The 20,000-nt window shown below is 46.4% G+C and overlaps 1 protein-coding gene across 1 annotated transcript in view; it reads right to left on the minus strand.

Annotated features, from left to right (window-relative positions):
* LOC144094854 (uncharacterized) overlaps positions 1 to 20,000 on the minus strand; it is a 28,087-nt gene that overhangs the window by 3,296 nt on the left and 4,791 nt on the right. Inside the window, exons 6-11 of the mRNA XM_077628734.1 lie at positions 15,367 to 15,397; positions 14,433 to 14,500; positions 10,043 to 10,133; positions 8,731 to 8,828; positions 4,387 to 4,456; positions 2,800 to 2,864 (exon numbers count right to left, since the gene is read on the minus strand). Coding sequence (XP_077484860.1) covers positions 2,800 to 2,864; positions 4,387 to 4,456; positions 8,731 to 8,828; positions 10,043 to 10,133; positions 14,433 to 14,500; positions 15,367 to 15,397 — 423 coding nt within the window. The remainder of the gene's footprint in view (positions 1 to 2,799; positions 2,865 to 4,386; positions 4,457 to 8,730; positions 8,829 to 10,042; positions 10,134 to 14,432; positions 14,501 to 15,366; positions 15,398 to 20,000) is intronic.

Raw genomic sequence — 20,000 nt, forward strand, 5'->3', positions numbered from 1 at the left:
GATGACTCCGAAGGGACAGGTGCGTCCGCATCTGCCTGTTCTCATGCCCTGGCCCGCGTCGGGGCCATCGGCACATGCGCGGTCGGTGGTTAGCGGTGTTCGGTAACGCTACGCTAAACCCCTAGTTAGTGCCATTTTACGGCGTGAATCAGGTAATGTCGGCATAGCGACCCCCCCCCCCCCCCCACCCGCCCCCCTGCTTCAGGAGCGAGGGGCGTTCATTGTGTTCCAAGTAACAACCGTCGCTGCAGATTAAAGGCGGCTAAGAGGCGGATTCGAGGCAGATTAAAAGCTGCGTGGCACAGTAGTGCTCATTTCCCGTGCCTCTTTATTAAAAGCGTCTAATTACGACCTCTCTTCTACCTCTATGAGGTAGAGAATTGAATGAATAAATCAGTGAATGAGTTGAATACTGCAGCCGGTTCGCGGGCGTTGAAGGAACCGTCCTAAAAGCCTTAATTATCTGCGCCAAGTTGGAGCCGCTGATTAGCCACGGTTCCTGAAGCGCTGTGTAATCGAGGAGGGTGCCTCTGTATTTATGAAGCCGGCCTTGCGAGAATGGACGAGCCCCGGCGCAGTGCTTTCGACGAAAGCAAAATGCAAACAACGCATAAGTAAGACTGACCAGCTTCAATGCAAATGCACTGGAATTTAGGGTGTTGTTTAAGCAACTGCCTCATTAATAGCTACGTGCCAAATCAACAATATGGGCCACGCGACACGCCGTGGAGGGGGCCTCTAAATTAATTTCGACCACATGGAGTTCTTTAAACGGGCACTGAGGACAATGCCGTCCAATTCCAATTATTGTTCTTAGTACAAATCTTTTCTTTCGCTGTTTCTGGATATATCGTTGACGTTTGTCCGGCACCAAAAGACGCATTTGTTGTTGAGAAAAGTGGATTTAAAAAATGGAACATTTGAACATTTACCCCCCCCCCCCTTTTTTTTCCTTGCTCGATTCAAAGTCGTGCCGTCAAGAGCAAAAAATTATTCCGCGATCAACGTTTGCGGGTTAATGGCGGCGTAGCCTGTCATCAGGGATCTTCAGTAGCGTGTTTGTCGTTACGCTCTTAACAAAAAGGCGTAAAAAGGGGAGTAAGCTGTCCTATAGCGCACTCCCTTTTATGAAAAGGAAGTGCTACGGAGGACCACTTACTTCCTTTATTACTTCCCATACAGACGTCTTCGTGCTTAGAGTGTAGATGGCGGTAATCTATCGATACAGGCCTACTTCATTCTGTTCTGGTGTCCCTTTAACATATATAGCTCAGTGTACACAGGAGTTTTCGTACATCGCCTCCACCGAAATACAGCCATCGGGACCCGATCCCGTGACCTTGGGCTTGACTTTGACGCCATAGCTGCTGAGCCATGCCAAAGGCAGGAGTTTAGAATGGAAATTTCTATTACGCGCAGTTACCTTTCCATAAAAAAAGAAATTGCCGCCGCGGTGGCTCAGTGGTTATATGGCGCTCGGCTGCTGGCCCGAAAGACGCGGGTTCGATCCCGGCCGCGGCGGTCGAATTTCGATGGAGGCAAAATTCTAGAGGCCCGTGTACTGTGCGATGTCAGTGCACGTTAAAGCACCCCAGGTGGTCGAAATTTCCGGAGTCCTTCACTACGGCGTCCCTCATAGCCTGAGTCGCTTTGGGACGTTAAACCCCCATAAACAAAACCCCAAAATAAAAGAAATTGATGAGGTCTTTGATCGACTTTGACAGTTTATGTTACACGGCCAACTCGAACGAGTCTGTGGAATGAATGTTTAAGGAGCCTAATTATCTCGAGTGGCATTGGTGCAGCCAATGCGATACTGGCGCAGCCAACTCAATACTACGCGATACTGGCGCAGCCAACTCAAATACAAGCCAACGCGTTCAAGCATGCCTAAAAGCAGAGTCCCACCCATCGAGTAGTGAAACGGCTGCGTTAATTTGTTTACGTGTGCTCAGCAACAGTATATTAGTTCCCCATTGCTGTATTTAAAGGGTCATGAACACCTATTTTTGGTGACATGTTTTCTTCTTCTCTGCAATGATGTGAAGAATTACTACTGTGCTTGAATCACCATGTGGTATTCGCCTACGACCCATAAATAATTTGTAATCAAATTTTTCTGTCAAGCTGTTTCGGTTTCAGTTTAAACAGCTGTGACGTCAAAGTGTGGTTATATGTTATGTAAGGTATGGAAAAACAGCGATATAATCGCTGCCTTATCGTTTCAGTTCACTACAGTGTTGAAGCCGGCCTTGCTCAAGAGGCGGAACGACAACGAATGAGGAAACAGCGATTACACTGGTGTTTTCATGCCTCATGTGACCTATAACCACACTTTGGCGTCACTGCCATCGTTCGTCTGTTGAAACCGAAACCGAAACAACACGAGAAAGAAATTCGATTATAAATTAATTACCGTTCGTAGGAGAATACAGGGGAGGGGGCAGGGGGAATCCATGTACAATAATGCCTTAAGCATCATTACAAAGAAGAAAACTCGCACCCTAAAATTAAGTGCCTGCACTTAAATGCTACTTAAATACTAATTATATGCTTAACCAGCAAGTGACAGCGCTGCCAGCGTCGCCGCACGGCTCCGCTATATCCTGCGCGCAAGATGGCATACTGAACAGGATAAAATGATGTACTGTTTAAAACAAATATATTTTCTTACGCGCTGTCGATAAAAATATAATCTGTCCAGAAAATGGTGAGCTTAAAACAAAAGAGCGCAGGTGGTTAATATAATTCGGCATGGCGTCTTTTCTTTTTTCTTAAGAAATACATGCGAGACCTCACGTTTGATTTCGCTTCCTGGAGAAGCTCGTCTCGCAGCCTGTCCCGTCGGCCGTCCATCTCGTCTTCTGAAGAAAGAGAATTACGAGACGCCGATGAGTTATAAACACAAGGAAGCCCGCGCACGCACGCACGTACAAAGTGGTATTGTGAGAAAAAACTTGCAAGCGTGATGTCAGAAAGTGCATAATCTGAACCTTTCAAGACGTGCGATAAGTAAACACTGCGCACAGCGCACTGAAGAAGAAAGCAGAAAGGAAAAGGCGTTTAGAATAATAATTAATAATTGGTTTTGGGGGAAAGGAAATGGCGCAGTATCTGTCTCATATATCGTTGGACACCACAGCCAACCAGATCAACGGCCTTATCCGCCGCATCAGCACCCGCCGCAGAGGTATGAAGGAGGATGACCTCTGTCGGCTCACGCAAGCTTTCCTCATTAGCAGGATAGTCTACTCCTACCCCTACTATCACCTCCGCCGGAAGGACGAGGAAGCTGTGAACAGCATTATACGTTCAGCTTACAAAGCGGCACTGGGGCTACCTCAGTACGCCAGCACACAGCACCTCCTCCAACTCGGCATCTACAACACGCTCACAGAACTCATAGAGGCACACAAGACCGCCCAAATCCACCGCCTCTCCCGCACTAAACACGGGCGGCTCATACTTGACCGTCTCAACATCAACCCCATAGGCGACGTCCACCCCACGACGCCCATTCCGATAGGGGTCTATAGCCGCCTAGTTATAAAACCAATCTCCAAAAACATGCTACCTGGCCGCCATGATACGCGCCGTCAGCTGAAAGCCCAAGCACTAGATGCCACATACCTTGCCGACGAACACGCCATATACGTAGATGCTGCACGGCAAAGTGCAAACACATACGTGGCTTGTGCAGCCACGCCACAGTCTACTCTCGTCACCGCCGCCACAGTAGTAGCTCACTCTCCGACAGCGGCAGAAGAAACCGCCATCGCGCTGGCCATCGCTGACCCACGTACGCGCACAGTCCTCAGCGACTCCAAAGAGCATCCAACTGGCACTCATTTCGTGGGCCCAGGAAGTCGCCCCCACCTGGGGGCCACACCAAGCCCACCTGCCCTAAATCCCGCCAATCTATGGCAATAAAGTTGTTTCTCTCTCTCTCTCTATCGTTGGACACCTGAACCGCGTCGTAAGGGAAGGGATAAAAGACGGAGTGAAATAAGAAAGGAAGAAGAGGTGCCGTAGTGGAGGGCTCCGGAATAATTTCGACCACCTGGGGATCTTTAACGTGCACTGACATCGCACAGCACACGGGCGCCTTAGCGTTTAGAAGACATGGTGTTTCGGAAAGCTTTGCTCCGTCACATCCGATTGTACAGCTGCAGCGATAAACACTACAAAAAGCCCATTAACATTGAAGACGGACTCTTCTCCACAGCAGCCATTTTTTATTACGCAGAGCACGGTATAATGAAGATATGCAAGCAAGACCATATCTTAAAAAGAACAGCCTGCAGTCCACTTAGCGGTGCCACTAAGCCCGCCACTTGCTAAGGTATCAGTGCACAAGAAGGAAGACGTGCTCAAAGGAGAACTCACTGAGGGACTCCAGGTACTCCCGCAGCTCTTCTTTGCTCTTCTTTGGTTTGGCGTCAGAAGTGGACCAGCCCTTTAAGAAATGCGGATATGTGAGTAGACGTCATTGGTTCCACCGAACACTAGCGAGGAGATCAATGCAGAAAAAGAGGGAAAGCTCTCTCGAACTACCCACAAAAAAGCAAAATACGAGAATGCTTGGCACCGCACGTTGGAAAAGTGTAAACAGCAGTCAAAAACTACTAAACTTTGCGCTAGCACCGTCTTATATTTATACACAGCTCCGAGAAGAAACCGAGATGTTCAGGAGGAGAACTGATCTCAGTAAAGAAAAAAAAAACTAGCTCGCAGCTCAGTCGTCGTGTGACTCTTTTAATCTCTTTTATTACTTCACTGCAGACATCCATACTTAGCGCTGTAAAAACGTTACAGCCGAAGCTGTAAGCCATTTTTGTTTCTGTGGATTTCCAGCACGCGTCCCCGGAACGGTCGCGCATGTCGCTCTTGCGGTGCCGGATTCTGCGCACAATTCTTAATGCAGATATACTTGCTTTCCATTTACTCAAGGACAAAGGAAGACAAATGCTTGTCTTTTCTTCAATTATGCCAGAACAAAGTCAGCTCATACTTAGCTTCCTTCCGCCAGAAGAAAGTACAGCATAAACAGCTGAAACTGGGCTTCTCTTTGTCAGAACAAGGGAAGTCTAAACAAAGTCAGTTCAAAGTGAACTTCCTTTGGTCAGAAGAAAGGAAAAGTCTATAGGAAGTCTGTTCAGGAAAGAGAAAGGAAAAACAAAGGAAGTAGAAAGGCAAATTTCATTTTCATAAGGGATCCGGCTTCTAATCATCAAACCTCTGAGATTTGTGTGAGGATGTTGTGGAGAACCTGTTTCCCGTCTTCATCGTCGCGCGTCCGGACAGCACCGGCTGGGCGAGGAGGAAAGTATCCCTCATGGGGGAAGCGGATGGATGGGTGGATACGGCTGAACCCTTTAAATCGGGCGGTGGCTGAAGCCACCTAGCCATGACTTATGAAATTTTACTCTTTTCTTGATTTTAGCCACCAATCAGATAAACTTCGCTTGGTTACTTCTACTCGCGTAAAATCTACTTTCCCTTCACTGTCCTTAAACCCCAATGCCTTGGATAAATCAGCCCCGCTGCCTTCCACTGTAGGGTGAAGCCCTTTACAGGAGAGTATCAAGTGGTCAGCCGTTTCCTCCTCCTCTCCGCACGTAACGCACAACGTGTCCATCTCCTGGTACCTGACTCCATACTTCTTAGTCCGCAAAACCTCCCGTCCTGGCCTCAAACAACAAAGAGCTTCCACTACAATTATCATTTATCAATTATCAGCGGAAAGAGAGACGGGAGCGCCACCTCGAAGGCTAAACGGAACTCCACGGAGCCGTTGAGAGTCTCTTCGGGATCCGGCCAGCGTCACGAGTAGCTGCAGCCGCACGCTCCTCGTCACCTTCCGCGGCAGGCGCAATGAGATCCGTGGTGCCTTGCCGCTGGACTTCTGGTTCCAGGCAGCGAAGTGAGCTCAGCAAACACGCGCTCTCTCGGCACCATCCCGAGCAAATGCTCGCGGGTGGCTTTGCCCCAAGAATGCGGCGCGCACGGGAACACCCTGCCGCCATCGTCGGCGCATATAACTCCGATGTCGCGCCCTTGTCCCAGCCGATAAGCCGGAAGTCCTTCTTACGTAGCCTTCTATTTCCAAGGAGTGCCTCGTTGATGTTTCGTAGCTAGCTGGCCCGCTCTGTGTATTAATTGCAACTGTTATAAATAGCATATGAGTGTTCACGCTTTGTCGTCCCTTCCCTTTGTTCCCTCGAGCGCGAACCTCTCCGCGGTTAGCGAGCGGAAACGCTGCATCCGCGGTGTGGGAGTGCGGGGGGACATATTCCCATAATGTCGAACCTCTGAAACACTTTATTGTTTCCTACAAGTGGCTTGCCCCTCATTTTCATAAGGGATCCGGCTTCTCATCATCAATTAACAAGAATAAAAGCGCAACAACACGACACAAAGAAGGAGGAAACCGACAGGACAGGCGCTAACTTGCAACACTTTACTGTCTTCGTAAACCGCCGCGTATATATCAACCACAGGGGGCGGGGGGGGGGGGGGTTAAAGACAGATAGGGGGGAACACAGTTGAAAGCACGTGCGTAGAAAACTCGAATATGGCACAACAAGAACAGGTGATTCCGCAGATACTATGCCATATCTAAAAACTGACATTCTTTTTTATACATCACGATCGACGGGGTGCTAACACATGCACTCCCACTTTTACGTATTCTGTGCGCTTCTATCAATTTGCGTGCGATCGTGTCTTTACTTTTGCAGATTACACTTGTTTCCAGAAGTTTTGCTCCACATGCCTTCTTTCTTCCTTCTTCTTCTTTCCAGCAATCCTTACAGTGAATCGGTAGATTTGACCCGGTCCCATTCTTTAGTGACAGACTGTGTTCTCTCAAACGGTCATTAATACATCGCCCCGTTTGGCCGATGTAAGTTTTACCACACGTCAGTGGGATGCTATACACAACTCCAACCGCACAATCTACAAAAGGATTAGCATGTTTCGTTTGGCAAACTTTATTCTTGTCCTTCTCCGGGTTAGTCATTCGGCACAATTCGGCGAGTTTCCTGGGAGCAGAAAAAACCACTGGCACATTGTACTTGGAAGCAACATGCTTAAGATTATGTGCAACTTTATGCGAATACGGGATCACAACTGGTCTAATTTTCTTTTCTGAGGTTCCACTTTCGTCTCTTTTTTCTTTTCGTACTTTCTTCACCTTTTTTAGTAAAGCTTCGCTGACTGAGCTCAAGACCGAAGGTGGAAAGCCCGCCTGTTTTAGCTTCTGAATCTGAAACTGCAAGCTATTTCCCTTCGGGAGCTCAAAGGTAAATTCTAAGCATCCAGCGTGATTTTTAAAATCAGCTAAAACTTCTTCCACGACCCGCTGGTAGGGCAAAGATGATTGTTTTCTTAATACAATTAAAAAGTCGTCAACGTACCTAAAACTCTTCAAAACACTGCCGTCAACAAAAGCACCTGCCAAGGCTTTGTCAATAACCGCAAGAAAAATGTTGTACAGTATGGGTGCCACACACGAACCAATACATATTCCGTTCTTCTGCAAATAGACCCGATCCTGGAACGAGACAGTCGTGGAACCCAAGTAAAATTCTAAAGGTTTCAGGAAGTTATCTACTGAAATGCCCGCGGAATTTTGGAAGGCAATTGGGCCATTTTCCTCAATGCAGAGCGAAACAGCCGCCAGCAACTCTGGCTGTGGAACGGAGTAAAAAAGATCAACAACGTCAACTGAAAAGATATATCCGACGAACTCGTTGTTACTCAAAAATTCACTAATATCAAGGCTGTTCCTTACAAAGAACGGATCATCTACTACCAAGGTTTTGAGATGTTTCAAAAGATAGCGGCTAACCAGGTTCTGCCAGGTGCCTCTTTCACTGACTATGCACCTAAAAGGGACAAGTTCTTTATGGGTTTTGGCGGTTAAAAATACATCCAAATTTGTGCCTGAATGTCGAACCTCTGAAACATTTAATTGTTTCCTACAAGTGGCTTGCACTTCACAAAACGTTTGATAATTTGGAAACAAATTCACCGATTCTCTTTCTCTTTCACCGGATTCTCTTTCACCGGATTGTCCTACTTCATTTATTCCGGTTATTTTTTCCCTCAGCGCTAACATCAGTGGCTACGCTCGGAATTAAGTAAGCCTCTGCAGCTCTGCTGTTGCCACCAGGCGTTTTGTTCATTTCGAAAGTCAAGCTTTCCATTCCACCATAAAACTGCATAAAAACAAAAAAAATCGAATTTTCTCGTGACTCCGGCGCGGAATGTGATGTGAAAATTGCACTTCGCCGCTCCCATTACTTCAAAGCGCCAGATTCGATGCTACGTGCATTCGCTGCTAGTTTAAAAAGGCTTGCCGTGGAAGTTACGAAAGCTAGCCACATCATAAGAGAAGTGGTAAGCGAACTCTAGATGCCGGAGGTACCTCTGACGTAATGGACAAACTGAACTGAGTCATTCCGCCCAAAGCCACCGTCTCGCCTTATGGTACAAGATAACTTTAGCATAGCGCGTACTGCGAGCCTCCACTGCGCATGTGGAAATGTCCCTGAGGGCGCCAGATGGCGCCACATTCCGGTCAACCGCGCGCAAGCCTGCCGCTTCGGGACCAATCAGAGCGTGCGCAGTGTCGGGGCGCAGTACGTGGTAGCGGTACGCACTGTAGGCGCTATGCATTACGCTAAAGGTATCTGCTGACACTGGGCCACGCGCATAGACGCTCACCATCTTCTCGTGGAAGGACAGGCCGGCCAGTGTCTTCCTCCTCTGTCCTGGCGCGCCGCTGTACCTCTCCCAAGGAAAAGTGTCTTCGGGATCTCCGTCTGAAGAAGGAGGAACCCAGGGATGCAAAGAAAGTGCGCGGAAGAGAGCGAGTGAAAGTGAGGAATGTTTAAAGAACAATTAGGGGCCATCAATTGGATTGATGCGGAGGAAATGCGATAGCATTCTTCTTTGACTCTAGTTCTGATTATTTTCCAATTACGATCCTATTCCAATTCTGAGTCCATCGTCTTTCACTCGCCAAGGTATTCCAGTTCTGATTCTGTTCCAATTATGATTTGTTATAGTTCTGAGTCCATTGTATTGCACTCCCCAAATTGCTTCAGTTGTGATTCCATTCGAATTTCGACTACGTACCTGCGCAAAATGTGTCATAGTGTCAGATCGCGCTAAGTCCTCATGCCATTTACAGGCGCAGTGGCTCAGCGGTTAAGTGATGCGCCACTGCACTGGCTATCTATATACACCAATATATACCTGGCCTCCGGATTGTGAGCAAACTGCTCACAATGGCAGGTGGCAGCTTAATTAATGAATTAATAACTGATCGCGAGAGGTTACTCGGTGAGAGCAACCTGGGCACTAGAAGAGCATGATCATTACAATATTGATTATTCGACAATACTGTGTCACAAGCATTGTTTCTTTTCTCTTTTATGACTCCGTAGTTTCCCCTTGGCGTATATTATCCACAGCTTATTCTCAGCACTAGTGCAGAAATAACCAGAAAAATCACACTGTTGCCCAAAATAGTTGTCTTCTTTCATACTGCACACTGGGGTACAGGGCAGTGAAGAATTTAAGTTTTACGATAAGCTCGGGCGAAACTCCAGTTTTCAGAATGCCGCAATCACAGAATCTCGCCGCTCTCTTCACCGACAACATATTACAAAATAAGCGCAAGTTTAATCGAAACTGTGCGACAAGGTGATTAAGACCAGTAACCGTGATACGCTGTTTGACGGCCGACCTAGTTAAGCTTCTGCGCGATCCCGATTTTGCTGTATATGAAAACTGAGTTCTAAAAGTGGAAACGTGTAAAACATTCACTCTATTCGGTGGCGATGTCCTGACGAGTGCATTTCTTACTTAACTGTTGTAATAACGTGTCCAACTTGTGTTAACACATGCGCGCATGATATACGCGTCGTATTCCTCACCCCTGATGTGCTTCTAGAGCACAAATAAAAAAAATACAGAAGGCTAGCACATTACAAATTTTTGTGACCGATGTAAAACAAATTTCCTCACTTACCCAGCTGTGGAGTCACCTCGCCTCGGCCTCGGCCCTTCGTCTTCCTAGGATTTCGTGCTGGTGAATGATCGCCAAAGAAGAATGTTCCGTCCTGCCGGGAAAACAATAGGGACAGAGGAAGGGGGGGGGGGGGGGGGTTAGGGCTTTGGATTTCAATCCAGAAAGAACTAAACTAACATACTACGCGTGCTTTGTTTCTAACACTATGGGCATTATTCATCATCATCAGCATGACTACGCCCACTGCAGGGCAAAGGCCTCTCCCGTGTCTCCAATTAAACCTGTCCTTTGCCAGCTGCGCCCACCGTATGCCCGCAAACTTCTTAATCTCATCCGCCCATATTATTAAGACATCTTTTATAAAGGTACTGCTCAACCCGTGTAAACCTGCTAACGAATCGGCACAAGTGTTGTAAGCAGTGAAGTTTATTTGGAGCCGCAGTGATTCCATGTTGCGGCAAAACATCGGTGGAATTTTTTTTTAATAAATAGATGTGGGGTGAACATACGCTCAGATTTGCATGAAACGCGTATACGCTTAGTCACTACTTGAATCATGCATGCCGGTGTTTGGGGTGTGACAGGAATTGGCAGTTCATCTTCGCACAGACACATGTCGCTCCAAGTCAAAAGAAAAAAAAAAACAGTCCGCAAATTTAACATAGCCAAGATGCTATTGATTCAGGCGGCGTAATGTACGGCTGATCAGCTGATGCAAGAAAGCGTTTGCACCCTGTTAGCTACGGTCCAGAAAAAAGACGTGCACTTAAGCGAAATGAATTTGTTCGTCCTCATGTAAAGGTTTACTCACAAACCACCCAGTGACTCTTGATAAAAGAGTTACAGGCACACATCGCACGGACAACTGAACGAAATGGGAACAGGCTAGGCTAGGGAAACAAGCTTCAAGGTGTCATCACTAACGGCGAGTAAAGAATCGCTGCGCGTTATGGTTACCCATAGCCGAGTTCGCATTTGATCGCTACCCTGCAAGTCCTAAGCCAGAGCTTAAGAGCTTCACAGTTCCGAATTAAAGGACAAAAAACATTTTGTTTGGAGACAACAAAGACGCATGGAGCCCAGTGACACCAACGTGACGGAGAAACGTTGTCCAAGAAAAAAAAAAGAGTAAACCTTAACATATGAATGGAGGTCTTTTTTTGTTATTGAACGCGAACGCATACCCAGCACACGATAGCTCCTTGCTGTGTCAATCTCACGACTTCCACTTTTAGTTCAATCAGAATATTCAACTTCGCTCCTGCACTTACTAGCAAGTGTTTCAAAGTGAGCGTAACGTTTTCTTTCTTCCTGTGCGGGTCATGAAACATTTTTAGTGGTTTCCGCGAAGGCATCTGGTCACTGAGGTGGTCGCGCGCTCACGCAGGCATCAGGCGGGGCTTGTAGAAAAGATCACGGCGTGAAGATGTCAGAAAGAAAGACAGAAAGGAAGACAGAAAGAAGGAAAGAAAGAAAGGAAGGAAGACAGAAAGAAGGAAAGAAAGAAAGAAAGGAAGAAAGCAAGAAAGAAGGAAAGAAAGGAAGGAAAGAAAGAAAGAAAGAAAGAAAGAAAGGAAGGAAGAAAGAAAGAAAGGAAGGAAGGAAAGAAAGAAAGAACGAAAGAAAGGAAGGAAGGAAGGAAGAAAGAAAGAAAGGAAGAAAGAAAGAAAGAAAGAAAGAAAGGAAGGAAGGAAGGAAGGAAGAAAGGAAGGAAGGAAGAAAGAAAGAAAGGGAAGAAAGAAATGAAGAAAGAAAGAAAGAAAGTAAGTAAGTTATCTAGCAACAGCTGGCTTGATAAGAATAATGTTATCCATTTTGCTACACCCCATTGACAAAAAGTTCAGGAAATGTCTTTTTTACGGTGCTGCAGTCGCATCGCTGCAAAGCTTCAAGAGAAGAGAGTGTCTCATTATCGGCACAGCAGCAGCGGAGGTGGAGAGCATGGTGTATACCGTTGACTTGGGATCCTCCGCGATGGTTCGCTCGTGCGAGCGCCTCCTGAAGTTCTGGTTGGGCGAAGGATTTCCTGTTCCCTTTCCCCAGGGGCTGTAGGGCTGCAAGTGCAGAAACTGGCGTCAGTCTTGAGAGGGGGAACATCGGCCGAGAGGCCACCAGAACTGTCTGCGCGCGAACTGGCGTGAATGCCGTGAACGCATGAAAGCGACAATTTGCGAAGTGTCCTGGGAGACCATGGAGTATGGATATTAAGAACAGAATTTCTCCTTTTACGTGGCAGAGATTAACGTTGGTTAAGTACAGCCAACAGCGATTATATTACTAGTTCATGAAGTGAATGAGACAGATAGATAGAGGTTTACTTTTAGAAAAAGGCAGAGAAGATGAGGTGAATGAAAAGGTAATTAAGATCCCTGCTCAACATTCTTAATCCCTGAGGATACGTGAATGCCCTGAGCGCTTATATGCGCTATGTTGCCAACATAGCGCATATAAAGGATGATAAATTAACGGGGAAGGTGTATTTCTTCAACCAAACAGCAAAAATCCCGGTCACGTAGTAGCATTCTGCCGTAAAAATGCTATCACCATGATTCTCGCATTCTCTAGAGCGCTATCAGGTATCTTTACGATGATATCCTACTGGCAGGCTGATGCACTGTTATTAAGTGCTCGCTGCCATGGAGCTCTAGTATGAGCTCATGCGCTTCTCCTCACGAAATTTCAAGATTCATTAATCAGTCATTAAAAATTTCAAGAACAGCGATATGTTTCTCCGGGCAGTTAAGAACTACCTCATGAACAAGGAAAGGAAAGAATATTTTAAAAAGTCACCGTATGTTCTTTGCATGTTCAAATATTTGCATGTACACAAAAGCAACATGAACGGGGCACACAGGATGCACCAAGCGTAAGTTTTGATGCAGAGTAAGCTACTGCATCACAGCTTAACCCTCAAATCTGCAATCTGCATCCAAGCGCAAGTTTCGAAAAGAGAGCAGTTGAAGCACCATTTTTCAATGCCGTAATATTCAGGTTGCCCTCTTGCAAACAGCACCCGGTTTCTCCGTAACGAAATCCTCCGATTGGTTGAAAGGGTCGTGATGTCATCAGCACAGCCAAATTTGTAAATCTGAGAACTCGAGTGTTCGAGTACATTGCACTGGATTATCATATAGAATTATACTAACCCGACTAACTGTTACACCATAATCGATCAACAAATCCCCACCAATCCAACTTACACCACCCAGAAATTCCCCCTAATCCCCACGAATCCACCCACTAATTCACATGAATTCATTCATTCATAGTTTTCAGCTCAACGCACAAGGCGAAAGCAGCTACAATACCACAATAATAAGTAGCCCAACTGCTAACGACAATACCAACTAGCCCTATAGCTAATTCTACTGAAGCACATTTCTTATACATCAGGCTCACCTTACTTCAGTGTTTCCGTTCTGAAAACTAATGAACTTAAATCTACAAAACTATCTAGCCCAACAGCTAACCTTTTAGGATACTTGAGGACAGGGCCAATTTCCAAATGGTATGGAATTTTGCTCTACAAACATGATTAAGAAGGGCACTAGTTTTTTGAGGCTAGGTACCCGTTAAGTGTACCGCACATAAAACTTGACTGCAAAATGCTGTACTGCGTGAATGTATTAAAGGTAGGTATTAGTAATCGACGATAAAAAAAGAAACCACGCTCCCAACTGCACACACCTCTTTTAAAGCACAATACATTACTACCAGCACTTCTGCGAAGCGTAGCACGTAATAGGATTAACGAAGACGCACAGACAAAAAGAGGGCAGAGGCTGAGAAAAGTCAGCGACTCAAAGGCGAACATGCGCATCCCGTCCAGGATAAAATGGCAACGTTTTTGCAAATGCGCTGTCGAGCGCTTTGTGCAAAATGTCCAAGTTGCTCCAACTGTTGCCCAATAATGCCTTCGTGCTTCTGCTTATTTGTGAGGAGTGTTGTGAGGAGTGGTTGGTCTTATAAGGAAAGCGCTGTCGTTGCAGAACATGTAAAGAGCACGGGAGGGAAGAGGGCTTTGCGAGATGGAAATGCTGACAATGACTGATGGTCTGAGAGAGCAGACCGATATCACATCCCACACAGTTTTATCAACTCAAATGTCCAATGCGATTTAAAAAACGAATAGTTTTTTTTATTTACAATGAAAGTCACAGCATGCAGAGCTGACTAGGGTGAACAGGTCCCAGCGGTGTAGACTGGTTTCTCGAATAATTCTTGCAACTTTCACATGCCTCTACGTATATTAATTTATTTACCACAGAATATCACTGTACTCAACAAAGCGGATCTTTAGCGTCAAGTGGCATTTCAGTATAGTATCATCTCAAGTTCAATTGCACACTTGCAAAGACACACAACAATTGTAGAAATGAACGCATCAAACCTCGATCTCTTCTATGGATGACGATGGAGACGCCCGCCGGCTGCCAGCCGCCATAGCCATCCTAGACTCTGCACAAAAATTGTTTAGCAGCTGAGCGTTGGCAGCGTGAAGCGATTAATCACTACTATGCCTTGATTAGGATTTTAGCGTTATACTAAGATTAAGTAAATTCTTGTATCGGATCACAGCCTTTGCTATTCGTTCCAGCAAAACGCAAACCTGACTTTAGCTGAGTTAGTGCACAACTGTTAACAGCAAACACGTTCTACAAATTTATGCCTTAGTTCGTCAAGCAATCAGTGCGGTGATGCTGCCGTTTAACAGCAACAATACGGGGAAAAAAGCAATGCTTTGTGCGAGACGACGGATTTTAATAACAGGCTTGTCAGTGCAGGCTGGCGTACAAGAATGGGTGCGTGGCTGAGTGATTAACGATTAGCCTGCGGCCCTCTCTTCAAAACTTTTCCTTACAGCGTTCCTTCGCGCGCGTATACTTATAGCCGTTAATCTCAGTTATGCCACTCGGCGGCACACCGCGCCGCAAAGTGACGCCACCGTTCCCAGAAACCGCAAGTCAAAGCCGGCGCACTCTGGCAAACTTTTCTTTTGTTTTCTGTAAATATCTTCTTAAATCGCTTTCTTTTGTAAATTTTATTCGTCGCGTGTTAGCTGCTGATATTTACCAGCCTTTTTAAAAGCTTGCGTAATTTTTCACACAGCCATTCGCGCAGTGAGCAAATTGTGCGGTCTAAATAAAATCGAACAGGAAAGCGTTAATAGAACTACAACAGACCTTTTTGATGTGCTGGACCAGTATAGCATTATAGCGATTATTCTCCTTTATATTTCAAGCCTTGGTTAATATCTATCTTTAGAAGATTCGTTCCTTGCCCCGTAAAATACCTATGCGCTTTTTTTCGATTTTGATACTTACCTGGTCTTCTGCCAAAAGGATAAAGTGTGTCCTGTAAAAAAAGAAAAAAAAAACCTCATTCAGACTTGCTAAGCTTTAGCCCAACTCGTGACACGCGAAGCGAATGATCATTCTATGACAGATGTTGCCTGGCAAAGCGCATTAAACTGTTTACTGGCTACAGAATAACACTTGTTCAGATGCACTCTTCCGGAGTTGAAATGGCACAGCCCTGAAAATTGAAATCTAGCTCAAGTGAAGCATCACTGCCAAGTACGGAGCTGCAATGGAAGTCGAGAGTATATTTAGTGACGCAAAATATATGCATATCTATACAGATACATCGGCATTTAATTAATAACGTAAAGAGCCAAATAAACGGAGTATTCACATTATGTTTCTGATGACCAAAATATTTCCGCAGCACGTATTTACACGCATCCTGTACTGAGGATTGCGAGGGGGGCAGCATTGCGAAGAGCAGAAAGTGAAACAATCTGCATTTGCACTTTATGTGAATCGCAAATGGTAAATCTATTAAGCTTCTGCAGTCATATATCCGGCATTTTTTCTTTTCTTCTGACAGTCAAAGGCTCGAGAAAGAATGATGATTCCATCCTCACATCAAAGTGCTTTGGCGACGCGTCCGAGCAGAGCATTACAACAGCTCAGCAAAGTTGTCATTCTGTCTCCGATTGCTTTATTCTGCGGATGTAGACTAGCGCGTTAACGCGTAGCATCGTACATACAGTAATATTCGGGTTAAAAGACTCCTGCTAAAAAAAGCAGTATCTTTTGCGAAAAGGTGGTAGGGTTTTAACGTAGTTCAATTTACTGCGTAGACGTGCGAAGGCATCTATTCATTCTTCTCTTTTTTCAGGCATCCGCATGTGCCCGAAACCGCGTTTTTCGCTCTTCATCTCCACACCCTCTCTCCACTCGGCGGCAGCTGGCACGACGCCCTCCTCCCATTCGCTACAGCTGGCGCGACACCCTCCTCCCATTGGCTACAGCTGGCACGACGTCCTCCTCCATTGGCTACAGCTGTCTCGACACCCTCCTCCCATTGGCTACAGCTGGCACGACGTCCCCTCCCATTGGCTACAGCTGTCGCGACACCCTCCTCCCATTGGCTACAGCTGGCGCGACACCCTCCTCCCATTGGCTACAGCTGTCGCGACACCCTCCTCCCATTGGCTACAGCTGGCGCGACGCCCTCCTCTCATTGGCTACAGCTGTCGCGACACCCTCCTCCCATTGGCTACAGCTGTCGCGACACCCTCCTCTCATTGGCTACAGCTGTCACGACACCCTCCTCCCGTTGGCTACAGCTGGCGCGACGCCCTCCTACCATTGGCTACAGCTGTCGCGACACCCTCCTCTCATTGGTTACAGCTGGCACGACGTCCTCCTCCCATTGGCTACAGCTGGCACGACGTCCTCCTCCCACTGGCTACAGCTGGCGCGACGCTCCTCCGAACTTACGTGAGCTAACCCGAGTTACTCCGAAGCTTCGCACAAGACTCTTCTTTGACCCCGTTAAGTAGCACTTTCGCACTAAAATGCGATCTGGCTGCGCACCTTTTGAGCTCGCGCGAAGCAGCAACCATCAGCTACTGTCGTTATTTCACAAGTTCCTGCAATCTGAGCACATCTACATGCTTCACGAGCCGAGATTGCCCGGCTAAGTCGCATGATATTCGCCAGCTTTTCAAGTACCTCCTCATCTTATACGAAACGGGTGAAAACTGCCAAGGAGACCAAGCGTTCCATCATTATTTTTTACCTCGACGGACGGTACAGTCACTGCAAAATATTTGGAGCCCCCAGCGGCTGTGGCCAGAGCGTTATACATGTCGAAAGGCCATTCGCTTCCTGCCATCATACTCTAGCTGCTTTGTGCACCACTTTCTGACGCGAGATTTCCGATGAGCGGAATAAAATCTCCTTTAATCCCTAGCTCTGTTTATGGGCACTGTAGGGCAACGCGCGAAGGAGAGGTAGTATCAATCTCTTCGTGCCCTCCTGCTAGCAGCTGCGAGCCAAAGCAGGAAGTTGTCGTCACACGGCTATTGATTTTTAGAAGCAGAGGCCAGCTGTCCGTCAATACTTATTGATGAGCTGCGTCTGCTTCCTGTACATAATTAGGCAGCGGTGCCAGGTCGAGCTTGTTTTATAAAGCGTTGCCATGACTGCGCACCGCGAAAACATAGAGTACACGAAGTTTTTGCAGCGTTGTTGGAAGATGACAAGGCCTGGATGCTTCCATCTGTGTCTAAATTCATGATAGCGGAATGAGATGCAGCTTCTAGAAAAATTTCATTCGAGTGGAGTGCGTTTACGTCAAATCAAGGAAATGTCGTTTTGAGCAACAAAACAACTTGAAAACACGCTATCTCCGTCCAGAGTTAATATATGCGATGTCCGATGAATAATACGGATCACGACCAGAAATCTTGTAAATAAGCTCGGGCGGAAGAGCGCAAATTTTTGATATATTCTGCCTGTCAACAAGTAATATAAAATATAACGGTAAGCGCTGCACAGATGACCGCTGTCGGCTGAACACCTTACGGTGCGCGTGCTGATCCTTAGCGTCGTGCATAGTTCAAATAATATATTCAATCGTGACTGATTGTCCTGCGGGGGAAAACATTTCAGATTTTTGCATGGACATGCTAAGGCAAATAAAAAAATTCCCACCCTCCCAGACGACTAATAATGCAACTTCTATTGCGTATTCGTATGACCGCATTGTGACTCAACCATGTCCAGGATTCTCAAACATCAATTTTAATTGCGAAGAAATTGTGGCATATTGTAAGGTACTGTTATTGAAGTATTGAAGGTAATGGTCCGTTCGTCCAAAGCTAAGCAAAATCTTTCCTTTCATGTTTGTCCATCGCTCGCGTCGAGTAGTTGACACTGCCATGGAAGAGCAATAAGGAACGTTTCGGCGATTCTAAAAACGTTAATAAGAAACAAATACAGGCCTGTCTTGAGGAGATCTGCGGATATATTGATTTTTGTAGTGCAACCTTGCGATATAAGAAAAAAATGCGTTCATAAACAACTTCCCGTTGAAAAATGCGCCTGTCCAGAATTTCTAGGTATGACAGGTTTAAAGTCTCAGTTATACTTGTTTGACTCATTACGAAGTCATTAAGACTCATTGAGTCATTGACTCATGAGTCATTTGACTCATTAAGAAGAAAACAAACTAGCCACTCTTACCGTTTTAAATAGCTCATTCCTGAAAAAAGAAAACAAGAACACACACTCATCGGAGCTGCCGTATAAAACGTGGAGGCGCTCACTAAGAAAACGATTTCCTGCGCTCATTTCACAGGCGCGGTTTAAGATTTCGCCATGCATATTGTCGCAAAAAATGTTACACATAAAAACTGCAGCCGTTCGCGGCACTCTGCATCCCAGCATGCGCCGAAACTGAGACCAAATAAATTTCGAGCACACGTGAAGACGTCGTCACTGAAAAGGATAGTTCTGCGTCTCACTTATCGTCACAAGCAGCTGAACTATTTTTCTTCGCAAGAAGGTGTGGCGTTCACCAAACCTTCTACCAAGCTCACACAGCTATGAAGGGGCCTTTCTTATAAAACGTTTTGCCGCTTGTCATCATGTACAAAGAAAAATTTGTTGGAGACACTTAGACACTTATCTGCGGGAAGGCGAAAGCCGTTTGCGACTCATTGCACTGATTTCAATTTGAGCGGTGACGTCACGATGCGCATGCGCAGTTGTCGCTTGGCGGCGGATCACACCACCCGCCACAGTGGGCAGTTTGCTCACAGTACATTTGGCAGGTTGTGAACACGTGACAAGGTCATGTGAGCTAGGATGTAACGGACGGACAAGGTCCCGTGACCGGATGCACTCGAGTATGAGCCATCAAAGGCTTTCGCCTCAAAAATTAAATCAGGCACAGCCTACTGAGGCTGAAATCGGAACAGACTAGACCCCTCGACAGTCGACAGCAATAGCTGCACTCTACCAATCAGACCACGAGTCCATGAGCCCACTAAGCCAAGAGTCCATGGGCTCATACATGGTCCACCAATGAGCCATGGCCCCACGAAAGTAAGCATTCGTTTGAAGAGCTAATGCGTTGCTCGCGGGCCCGCGGTGCTTACCGATGGATGCACGGCGACAAAAAGCACGCGATGAAATGAGCCCAGAAACAGGGGTCTTCGTGTGGCGCAAAATAGATTGCGTTGATTAGTCGTACGCACTGACAAATTTCGGGGCTTGTTCTTGCCAGAAGCTCTTTACTTACCGGAGTGGGGCAGTGCGAACACACAAGGAAACATGCTGTTGGTTTCCGTTTGCCGTCACCTCTGCTCGCGCTATACTTCACTCCGCGTTGTGTGACCAAGGAGCCCAAATCAAAGTTCAAACTGTTTACTAAAAGCGGGTGTATTCGTGTGTGTACAGGTATTTGCGGTCGGACACATGTGCATTCGCAGCAGACACTAAAAGGCGTTACAAGATCCACAGCAGATTAGTGCGCACAGAAGAGGAGCTGGCGATGCTTAAAGGAAGTGATTTTCGCACCTGCAGCTTTGATAAGTGTCTTGTAATATACAAGCGTTTTGATTGCCTTCGGCAATCCCTAAAACAACTGCTTCCGTTTCAGC

The sequence above is a fragment of the Amblyomma americanum genome, chromosome 6, assembly GCF_052857255.1.
Source record: "Amblyomma americanum isolate KBUSLIRL-KWMA chromosome 6, ASM5285725v1, whole genome shotgun sequence".
NCBI lineage: Eukaryota > Metazoa > Arthropoda > Arachnida > Ixodida > Ixodidae > Amblyomma > Amblyomma americanum.